The sequence below is a fragment of the Erythrolamprus reginae genome, chromosome 3 (assembly GCF_031021105.1).
Source record: "Erythrolamprus reginae isolate rEryReg1 chromosome 3, rEryReg1.hap1, whole genome shotgun sequence".
NCBI lineage: Eukaryota > Metazoa > Chordata > Lepidosauria > Squamata > Dipsadidae > Erythrolamprus > Erythrolamprus reginae.
In genome coordinates, this window is record NC_091952.1 from 209,053,561 (window position 1) to 209,065,877 (window position 12,317).

Consider the following 12,317-nt stretch of genomic DNA (forward strand, 5'->3'; position numbering starts at 1 on the left):
GTATGTTTGTGTGTATGTTTGCTTAGTAAATGGGTAATTTAAATATTTTAAATTATATTTAGATTTGTCATGAATTGTTGTATCCTGCTGTGAGCCGTCCCGAGTCTGCGGAGAGGGGCGGCATACAAATCTAAATAATAAATAATAAATAAGGAAGATCCACTTCCATTTCATTTCCAAACTTCTGATTGGCTCGTTGGGTTATTTTTTGCCATTCCCAGGCTTCAGGAGGCTTTTCTGAACCCTGGGGAGATAAAAAAAAACAGCCCAACGGGCCTACCAGAAGTCTGGAGGCTTCAGTGAGGCCTGTGCTCATGTGTGTGGGGGCAGTGGGGGGGGGGTCATGCGCATGTGCAGGGATAGGGCATTGTATTAGGGCTGGGCATGCACACCCACGCTATCACACACGCACACACACACCCTTTTGGCACCCAAGTCAAAAAAGGTTTACCATTACTGACATCAAACAATGAAGAGCAAAACATGTACTTTATACAATTACACTTTATCTGTGCTGATACAGATCTTGAAAGTGAACTAGATGAAGACCTGGATCCCATCAGATCAGACATTGTTTAATTGCTGAAATCTTTGAGATTTGTAGGTTGAATAGAGATAACTAGAGACAGTCCGCTTTTTATTCTTGGAATTTTTTAAAAAGTTTGTGAACATATATACAGTTGTACCTCTACTTAAGAACTTAATTCGTTCCGTGACCAGGTTCTTAAGTAGAAACGTTCTTAAGTAGGAGCAATTTTTCCCATAGGAATCAATGTAAAAGCAAATAATGTGTGCAAACCAATTAGTAAAAAAATAAAAGCTCAAAATTTGGGTGGGAGGAGGAAAAGGAAGAAGAGGAGAAGGAGAGTTACTGCCAAAGGAAGAAGGTTGAGGTGAGGGGAATAAAAAAAATCCAAAACTTTAAGGCTTAAAAAAAAAAGAGGGACTCTTGAGACAGTGAGGAGGACCACACGTCTCCCATACGGCTCTCTGGAACCAACTCCCCCCGGAGATCAGAACTGCCCCTACTCTTCCTGCCTTCCGTAAACTCCTCAAAACCCACCTTTGCCGTCAGGCATGGGGAAATTAAACATCTCCCCCTGGGCACGTTTAATTTATACATGGTATGCTTGTGTGTGTGTCTGTTAGCATATGGGTTTTTTAAAATCTTTAAATATTTTAATTAATTGGATTATTATGATTTGTTTTCACTGTTGTGAGCCGCCCCGAGTCTTCGGAGAGGGGCGGCATACAAATCCAAACAATAAATAAATAAATAAATACACCCCGCGCGAGGCTGCCTCCCTTACACTGGTTGCTGCTGCTGCTACCTGCTGCCTCTTCCTTCCAAGCAGAAGGGCTCTTCTCGCTCGCTCACTTTGTAGCCAGTGCCTTTCCTTCTCTGTGATGACTCTTCAGTTGCCCAGAGCGAAGGGAGCGTTTGTTTTCTCTGGGTGCTGCAAGAGGTTTATTCCCTATTTATGAGCCCAGAGAAAGTAAAATGCTTCATTTGCTCTGGACTGCCAAAGCTTCCTTAAGCGCCATTGAAAGGCTCCTCTGGCAGCCCAAGATGGCCGGGATTAAAGGGGGAATGGCAGAAAACTGTCCGGGCCTTTGTGCTGCTCTCAAATTTCCTGGGAAATTTTTCCGGACTCGGTTTCTTAAGTAGAAAATTGGTCTTAAGTAGAGGCAAAAAAATCTTGAATACCCGGTTCTTATCTAGAAAAGTTCCTAAGTAGAGGTATCACTGTACTCAGATTTTTATTTTGAGTTTTTAGGGAAATCAGTTAAGGCACTCTGGGTGTGGGATAAACTGGCAGTTTATTTTTCATTGTTTTATTTATATATTGCCCCACTGGTGCTGCCATTGGAAAATTATAGAAAACACTAAAATGAAAAATGTCTTCCTTCCTTCCTCCCCTCCCTCCCTCCCTCCTCCCTCCCCCTTTCTTCCTTCCTTCCTCTTTTTCTTTCTTTCTTTCTTTCTTTCAGCGGAACTCTCAGGCCTACTGTTCATAGGAGATGCAATTCTACAGGTAGGTGGTAAACAAGTTGTCTATTAGTCAAATCTAATTTATTTATTTATTCTTACTGCATGCAGAATAGAAAACCTTTTCTTCAAATTATTATTTCTTCCTCAACAGATTAATGGAATTAATGTAAGAAAATGCAGGCATGAAGAAGTGGTGAGATTTTATAACCTTTTCTAGCCCATTACAGTTTCCAACGTAAATTGATGTTACTGCACTTTTATTAATTGTTTATTATGCTCTTTCATAATTTAACTCTATTTTACTCTGAGGTTGTTAAATGATTATAAGATTTAGATAGTGTACCTTTATTGATGTGAATCACTCATATTATATTAGGATTTTGCCGTTCAATTTTTTTCTGGAGAAATTTTGTAGGCAAAAAGTTTTGGGAAAATACTGACTTTTGCCAGTGTATTCTCCCCCATTTTTAAAAAAATAGAAATGAAAATATTTTCTTGAAGAGGAAAAATGGCATTTTCCTGCTGCCTGTAACATTTGAGACTGTTGTATAGTTTGAGAATCTTTGAAAGACTAGATTTTTTTCTCATGTACGTCTCACCTTAATAAGACAAATGAAGTGTCACTTACGGGACAGCAATTTGTTTTGAAGCAATTTTTAGATGTTATTTTAAACCTTCAGGCTTTACAAGGACATTAAAAATCTTTCCTCATGCTTTATCTTCAGAACATATGATACACAAGATAAAAGGGTCAGTGAGACAAGACAAAATCTAGAATGCACAGTTTTCATCACATTTTGTGATATAAAATACATATAAAAATCACAAGCTTGATGTGAAGATTTTATTTTATTATTTTATTATAACTATTATCTGAACTGAAAGTAAAATTCTCACTTGTGTCAATAGGAATTTTAATTCAATGTAAAAAGCTGGTATGCAAGTCCAGCTCTGGTTCAGATTGATACCATAATGGGAGATAAAAATGTTAGTCTCTCTTATCACATCAAACTATTGATTCGGGTCATATTGCTTGTTCTTGTTAAGGTCTTATTGCCTGCTTGGCTCTATTTACCAGTAGCTATCTTTAAAAATTAGGAGAGGATCAAGGAATTTAAGAACATATTCAGAAGGTTCAAGCTGACAATCAGTCAAGTTGAGAAAGTCAGGTTTGAGATTATTGAGTCGATTTTATTTATCTATCTATCTATCTATCTATCTATCTATCTATCTATCTATCTATCTATTTATTGGATTTGTATGCCTCCCCTCTCAGTAGATTTTAAATTTTCTTGAACCCATTGAGAAAAAAATTATAATTTCCCCCACCATTCTAATATATAGTCATTTAAATTCTTAAGAAGAAAGTAGTTTGGTATAAGAATGTACACAAGCATGCAGACATAAACACACAAACACACACACACACTGATATGTCTTATTTGACTATCTTCTTCGGTTCTATTAACTCTCCCTATAACATCTAGAATACCACAAGGTCACCTACCATATAATTCAAATGGACTATATCCATTTGGGATATTTCTGTATAGGTAAATAATAAATATAGTAGCCAAATGTCCAAGATTTAGGATTTTGCAAAGCAAATTTATTTAGCATTTCTTTTAATGTCTGATTAATTTGTTCAGTAAAACCAATGTTTCATGATGGTATACAGTACTGTAAAGGACAATCTTTTAAAACAAACAGATACACCCCGATATTGTAATTTTTTAAAAAGAAAGTTACAGGTATACATTTGTTTTCTTTCCCCTTCTTTGAATATATTACTCCAGGTAATCTTCAATTTATGTCCGAGTTATGGTTATAAGTCATTAAAAGTGAAGGTCAAGGCATCACATTATAAGAGTTGATTTTGAAATTTTTCACAGAAGTTATTAAGCAAATGCCATAGTTGTTAAACAAATCCATTCTGTCCAGTGGGAGGGGGTTTTGGTGCTTTTTTTCCCTGGAAATTAGAAATAAATGACAGAAATTGGCAATAAAATGTCAAAACTTGCAGTCATGCCACTGTGGGATGCTGAAAATGTCCATAAAGATGACCTGATTTCCAAGCATCCAAAATGCAATTACATGACCATTGTTGTGAATGTGTGTGTGTGTGCAAACATTATAACTTCAAAATCCATTCATAAGTAAATTTTGGGAGGGGTCTATTGTAACTTTAAATGATTGTTAAGCAACTTAGAGCTGTAACAGGAGAATCATTAAATAAAAATGTCCTTCTTCCATGAGACAAACAATATATAACTTTAAATATGTTGTAGAGATAGATAACTGTAGGTTATTGTTTACTCTTCCCGTGTAGAGGAACAAGTACATTTTTAAAATATAATTTGTACGAATTTCAGAGAATTCTACTTTAGGAATCTAAATAGGAGTACATGGGAAGACAATAAAGACTTAATTGTAAAGCAGCTTGATAGCTTACAGATTTTGATATCCCGAAGGAATGTAATTTTATTCTGTCTTCTTTAATTTTCTTGATAAATAAAGCTTTGATTCTATTAATACGTATCTGTTAAATGATAGCTGTTGGATATGAGAACTAGATACTGTTTTCATCAAATCTTTAAAATTGAACATATTCTTCATGGTGATTTTTTTAATTGGTGCCACATTATAGCTTTCTTTCAGTACCAACTATAAAACTTGTCAAATATCTCATTTTAATAATTTCAAAATCCCTGATGGATTTTCGTGATAGAACAGTACATTTTTATTTAGTTAGCAAAGTAGTTTGAAAGTCTTTATGGGAATATCCCATAGTTTTATTTTAAATATTAGGTTTTAAAATATTACCAGTACATAAAGTATACTTTTGTATCCAGCAATGCTTCAATCTATTTCCTTTCACATTTTTCTGCACTCTCCCAATAAAATTCAAGTTAACCTTAAGATGAAGATTGTTTAGCTTGGCAGAAAGCCATGAGAAGACTTATTGAAAACCTCTCAAAAGATACCCTTTTCAATCTTCAAGTCTTTATATATAGTTTAATTTTTTTAATGCAGAAATGATATTTTTGCTGGAGGCTAAAACATATAAAGAATAGTTGCAGGAATTGGATATGTCTAGTTTGATAGAGTGACATGATAGCAGTGTTCCAATACCTAAAGGGCTGCCACAAAAAATAAGTGGTCAACCTATTTTCCAAAGCACTTGGAAGGAAAGACAAGAAGCAATGGAAATTTCCTTACAAAACAATTAATTGGTGGAATGACTTGCCTCCAGATGTTATAGGTGCTCAAACAATGGAAGTTTTTAAGAAGATATTGGACTTGCATTTTCCCCCCGAAAGCTTCTCTTTGATAACAGAAAGAAACAAGATTGGATTTAGAGTCCTTTAAGATGACACCAGTGATGGGCTACCAACATTTTTACTACCACACTGTGGCCGTGGCCTATGCATTTTATTTCAACATCTTTCAGTGCCAATTGGGTGCTCTTGGATGAAGCTCCAAATTTTGCTACCGGTACTGCGTTCCTGACCATACCTGTAGGAGCCCATCACTGGATGACACCATATTCAAAGAAACATAAATGATTTTAAAGTAAATTAACTATAAAGAAGTGGAGGAAATAGCATAAATGTTGACAAATGACTCCTTTACTATTTGGATTAGTTTTCAGAAAGTTTTCAGTTCAGGCCAATTATAAGAACATAATGTGATTCTGTTTGGAGATATCTTAATTCAATTCTGGAATAAAACATCAGTTTCTTTTACTATAACTGTCAGGTGGAATCATGTCATAAATAAGAAAGGCTTTGCTTGTTGTTCCACAGAGATAGGGTTCACCCACACCTTCATGAAAAGCTTCTTGTAAGCTTTCATCATGGCTACACTTTTTTCTAATGAATGTGGAAAGTGCATGCAGTCTCCAAGTCACCTAGCAGCATAGAGTTGTGTTTATCAACTTTTTGTTTATATTTTATTTTGCTAAAGCTTTTTTTTTTAAGTAGCATTGCTTGTTTTTGAAAGAGAGGGCCAAGGGAACCTTTAGAAGAATTATAAAGAGGTTTTAATTGCTTACCATTTATGTCAGCTGTGATTTGAAGGGGTTTGTCCTATTATCATCTGAAATGGATGTGAAAAGAATTATAATTCCAACGCTATCATTTCATAGCGTCAGCAACATTCTGGGTTTTTTGTGACCTACATTTTTTTTTGCTGCACCTAAATATTTGTTTATGTTTATTATGCAGTAATGTAATCATTTTAAATGTAGACAGGCAGGGCATCCAATGGAATACAAATTACAAAAGCTAACATTTTTTCCTGTAAAGTGCTATGGAGCGGGTATATAGGCCTAAGTGCTGTTGTTATTGCTACTATACTACAGTTCCTGTAGAGGGATACAATTAATTTATGAGTACCCTACCTGCTGTAAAATAAATTATTTCATTGGAATTAGACTCAGTAGAAATGTATGATGTTCCCCTCAAATTTGAAATTATAAGGGACCCCTCCCAAGGTGCTTATTACCTGGTTCTGGAATCTGACGGTTAACAACACCTCATGATCACATAGCCTTTTGAATAATCTCACGGTCATACGATTGAGATGTATGTTTTTGATGAAAAGCGGTGTTTATTTCCAGTTTTCAGCAAAAAAAAGTCCCACTATGAACAACGGGCTTGCGTAATGATTGTAGCTTTTGCTTAATGACTGTGTGTTTACTTACTTACTTACTGATTGATTTATTTTATTTTATTTTATTCGATTCGATTCGATTTGATTTGATTTGTATGCTACCCCTCTCCGGGGACTCGGGGCGGCTAACAGCGACAATAAAACAATGTACAATAGTAATTTGGTATTAGAAATGATTAAAAATCCATTAATATAAAAACCAAACATACATACATACCATGCATAGAATTGTAAAGGCCTAGGGGGAAAGAGGATCTCAATTCTCCCATGCCTGGCGGCAGAGGTGGGTTTTAAGTTGTTTACGAAAGGCAAGGAGGATGGGGGCAGTTCTAATCTCTTATGATTCACTTAACAACTGTTGCAAAAAACCCTCATTTTAAAAAAGAGATTGGTCTCATAATGACCCATTTTTTTAACCATCTTGACCTACAACCATAATAAGCAGGGTCCATTTAGCTTGTAAGTCAAGGACTACCTGTACTTCAATCTATATGTCAAATAAAACTATGATATAAACGTATACATTTAAAACTATAAACACCTCTTTAGAAATAAGCAATAGGATAACATTTAAAGCCATATATTTAATTGGAAGTATAAGCCTGCTTACTTTCATGAAATTCCTAAATTTGATGTTCATTTGAAGGCAATCCCATTCTAGTAAATCAGGAGAAATATGATATTTGTTTGGCTTAAACCCTCTTCTGTTAAAATGCTTTAACTTTGCAGAACAATGGCAGAATGTAAATTGCTTGTGACTTCTCTCTCAGCACACTGAAATAATCAAAGCCTTTTCTTTCCATCTGCTCTTTCTCTTCCATCCATTGTAATTTTTTCTGGGCAGTGAATGTCAGGTCAGATATTTTGCATAAAAGCATTATGCCCTTTAGGCACGATTGTTCTTTCTTTAAGAGAAGAATGTGGGTTTCTGGGGGGAAAGCCCTGAAAAACAACACTTGGATTTCATATTGCATGTTTTGCATTTATAATTTCTCAATCCAACTGCTCAAAAATACAGACATTTTCTGATATCTTTGCAAGAGATTGTGATCCACATTTTGAGAAATGTTACAATATTATTGCACTGCTTTGATTTTTCTGTTGGGAGATTTTTTAAATATATATTTAATCAGCAGAGTAAATAGTTTTGTGTGTTTTTCAGTACCTTTTCTTGTTTCAATTTGATTTCCACATAGTTGCCTTGTTTTCAATTTTTGTATGAAACAAATACAGTGATCCCTCGATTATCGCGAGGGTTCCGTTCCAAGACCCCTCGCGATAATCGATTTTTCGCGATATAGTGGTGCGGAAGTAAAAACACCATCTGCACATGCGTGCCCTTTTTTTCCATGGCCGCGCATGTGCAGATGGTGTTTTTACTTCCGCACCTGGGAAGACCCAGGGAAGGTTCCTTCTGCCGCCCAGCAGCTGATCTGCTTGGCAGCGCCGCAGCAGCGAGGAGCCGAAGATCTGGGTTTGCCCTTTGTGTGGGCGGCGGGGAAGACCCAGGGAAGGTTCCTTCGGCCGCCCAGCAGCTGATCTGCTCGGCAGCGCCGCAGCAGCGAGGAGCCGAAGATCCGGGTTTCCCCGCCGCCCACGCAAAGGGGAAACCCGGATCTTCGGCTCCTCGCTGCTGCGGCGCTGCCGAAGGAACCTTCCCTGGGTCTTCCCCGCCGCCCACGCGCCGCTCAAGAGCAAGAGGGGGAGAGATAGAGAAAGAGAGAGAAGGAAAGAAAGAGATGAGAGAGGGAGGAAGAGAGTGTGAGAGAGGAAGAAGCAAGATAGAGAAAGAGAGAGAGAAAGAAAGATGAGAAAGGAAGAGAGTGACGTCATCGGGTGGGAAAATATTTTTAATTAATATTTTTTGAAAAATCGCGATATAGCGTTTCGCGAAGATCGAGATCGCGAAAATCGAGGGATCACTGTACATAGCTTACTTCTGATAGGCCATCTGTTACTTCTCCAATACAAGGCTAACATAATATAGTTCTGTCATTTTGATGCCTGTTTGTCAACAATAAGTTAGTCATCTTGCACTAGGAACCTATATGGATATTAAATAATTTGTCATATCTGTCACTTATAAATTAATATAATGATGGTTACATCAAGAAGAATGTACAGTAAGTGGTTACTTTATTTTGAAAAACGAACAAAACACAGACAACTTTGTTATGAATTATAGCTTGATATGTAAAAGGAATTATTTAAACTAATCCAAGTCTCCTAAAAGAAAATTAGCTGCTTTGCATAGAATGAGGGCAAAGCACATTAAAACAATCTATTGCAGTGATGGTGAACCTATGACACACATGCCACAGGTGGCACGTGGAGCCATATCCGAGGGCATGTGAGATGTTGCCCTATGTCAACTACACAGTGCTGTGGATGCTGGCTGGCTGATTTTTGCCCTACTTTTTGGCTGATTTTACTCTCCCCCAAACTTCAGGAAAGCCTCCTGAACCCTTGTGAGGGCAAAATCAGGCTGAACTGGTCAACTAGAAGTTTGTTTCTGAACCTCTGGTTGTCCCCAGGCTTCAGGAGTTTGGAGGCTTCAGTGAGGCCTAGGCGCATGCACAGCGGCAAAACGGGAGTTGTACGCATGTGCCAGGGACATGAGTGTGGGCATGCACACACATGTAAACATGCACCCATACACCTTTTTGGCACGTGAGTCAAAAGTTCGCCATCACTGATCGATCACTGATCTATTGCATAAAGAGCTTTACATAAAAGAGAGCCAGTTTGTACTGGTCTGGTTAAGGATTTACATAAGAGTTTACACAGTTGGGTTTACCTGGGCATTTCTAATGTTTCCTTTTATAGTTAATGACTATTTTTTTAGTCCTTTATCAACTATTCTGATAACATTGTTAATAGATAAGTCTTCTAATATGCTAGACTCCAGATACACCTAGAACCTGGGACTTCAGCTCCTAAACCTGACATCTGACCATGCCTGCTGAAGAATTTTGGAACTACTCTCATAATGCATGTAAAGAGTATCAAGGCAGTTAAAGCTGGTCTATGGAATCATGTGTCGATTATTACAATGGCAATTCAAATATCATGCTAGCAATTTTTGTACTATTGAAACCGTAGATTCTTGTCTAGGGGAAAATGAGAACTCAAATGATTCTATCTATAAAACATGCCTTCAGTAGAAACCATAGCTTCCATATTAATTAAGTGCTGTCAAGGGTATCTTTTACTGAGATTATTTTCTAATTAGCAATATGAAATGGAAGTAAAAGAAAAGCCGCAATGGGACAAATTAAAGATCAATTGTAAGAAAAAAACTATAAATCTCAAAAAGAGTGCAAAGGGCCCTGCAGATGTCTGCTCTGTCTTCAAATAATCTGATCAATAAATGCTACTTACATTTAGGACTATTGTACATAGCTCCATAAATCTGATCTAATAGCTTGCATTTTTATAATAATTTGTCAATATACAAATCTGGAAACATTGTCAATTTATAACAATTAAGCAGTTCTGTTTTCTTCTCTCCCCATGTGTTTTAAACAAAAGGTCTAATTTAAGAAACAAATAAATATATCAATTGAATGTTAAATTATATAAACAAACACAGCTACATGCACATACATCTACCCAAATAAATTATACAAGGTGCTTTATTAAAACTATTCATATTAACACTATAAGAAAATTTATGCTGTGCACTATGCAAAATAATACGCATATCCCCAAATACATTAGTTTCTGAATTGCAGCTGTCATTATTCTATTAAATATGAACATGGACATTATAATCTATAAATATTACTGGTTATTATTAATCCTACATATACAGAAGAAAAATGATTCTTCATTTGGATAAATAGAACAGATTGATTGAAAGATGACATTGTAAGTTTCACTTTAAATTTGTAGAAAGTATTTCAAAAAGTTGTTTTTCCTTCATATGGTTTGAATGTTTTAAACTGCAGTTCAGTTCATCTTTAATGTTTTGCCTAATCGAAATGGAGCTAAAAATACATTTATGAGATTCAGTGTGTTACTTATATAACTTCTTACAAATATGCAAAAATATATATCAGAGGAAGCAAAATCTACTTTCAAGAGGTTTACCATCCATGCACCACAAATGCAGCATAATTCTTCTTCTGTGTATGACATGGATGGATTTAAGTAATCAGGAAAGCAAATTCCATATGGTTTGCAACCCTTAGAGTCTTTTTTTTTTACTGCGGTACTAGAAGTATTTTTCTCAACAGATTCTGAAGGCAGAATGACGTCCACTGTGAACCAAGATAGCTTCAACTATTTATCAGAAGCATAACTTCAGAAACAGATCTGTCAAAGGATTTGGGTTTATGCCATTGTCAGGTTCTGAAGAACTAAGCTTGGAATAGAATAGAATAGAATTTTTATTGGCCAAGTGTTTTATTGGACACACAAGGAATTTGTCTTGGTACATATGCTCTCAGCATACATAAAATAAAACAAACATTTGTCAAGAATCATATGGTACAACACTTAATGATTGTCATAGGGGTCAAATAAGCAATGAAGAAGCAATATTAATAAAAATCGTAGGATATAAGCAACATGTTACAGTCATACAGTCAACATGGGAGGAAATGGGTGAAAGGAATGATGAGAAAAACTAGTAGAATAGAAGTGCAGATTTAGTAAAAAGTCTGACAGTGTTGAGGGAATTATTTGTTTAGTAGAGTGATGGCGTTTGGGAAAAAACTGTTCTTGTGTCTAGTTGTGCTCTGTAGCAATGTTTTGAGGGTAGGAGTTGAAACAGTTTGTGTCCAGGATGTGAGGGGTCAGTAAATATTTTCCCCGCCCTCTTTGTGACTCGTGCAGTATACAGGTCCTCAATGGAAGGCAGGTTGGCAGCAATTGTTTTTTCTGCAGTTCTGATTATCCTCTGAAGCCTGTGTCGGTCTTGTTGGGTTGCAGCACCAAACCAGACAGTTATAGAGGTGCAGATGACAGACTCAATGATTCCTCTGTAGAACTGTATCAGCAGCTCCTTGGGCAGTTTGAGCTTCCTAAGCTGGCGCAGAGCGAACATTCTTTGTTGTGCTTTTTTGATGATGTTTTTGATGTTAGGTGACCATTTTAGGTCTTGAGATATGATAGAACCTAGAAATTTGAAGGTCTCTACTGTTGATACTGTGTTGTCTAGTATTGTGAGAGGTGGAAGGGTGGAAGGGTTTCTCTTAAAGTCTACCACCATTTCTACGGTTTTGAGTGTGTTTAGTTCTAGATTGTTCTGGTCATACCACAAGGATAGTTGTTCAACTTCCCATCTGTATGCGGATTCATCATTGTCTCGAATGAGTCCGATCACTGTTATATCATCTGCAAACTTCAGTAATTTAACAGATGGATCGTTTGAGATGCAGTCATTAGTGTATAGAGAGAAGAGAAGTGTGTTCAGGTACCGAACAGGATGAGGGGCAAGTTCATTGATATTCTAGAAGGTTTTTGTTTTACCAATTAAGTTACTACTCAATAAGAACTGTTTGAATTTGCAAACTAAATTTCAAGATTAGTATAGAAAGTGGCTTATAAATAAAGCTGACTAATATATGTTAATCCAAGCAATCCAATTTTGAGAACAGTGATAACGGATATTTCACTGTATTATAACTGCTAAGACACATGTTTG

General features: G+C 36.4%; 1 protein-coding gene across 1 annotated transcript in view; it reads left to right on the forward strand.

Moving 5' to 3' along the window:
• The window catches only part of SNTG1 (syntrophin gamma 1), a 272,233-nt gene that overhangs the window by 169,281 nt on the left and 90,635 nt on the right, over positions 1-12,317 (forward strand). Inside the window, exons 7-8 of the mRNA XM_070749155.1 lie at positions 1,993-2,036; positions 2,145-2,186. Of these exons, the coding sequence (XP_070605256.1) occupies positions 1,993-2,036; positions 2,145-2,186 (86 nt within the window). The remainder of the gene's footprint in view (positions 1-1,992; positions 2,037-2,144; positions 2,187-12,317) is intronic.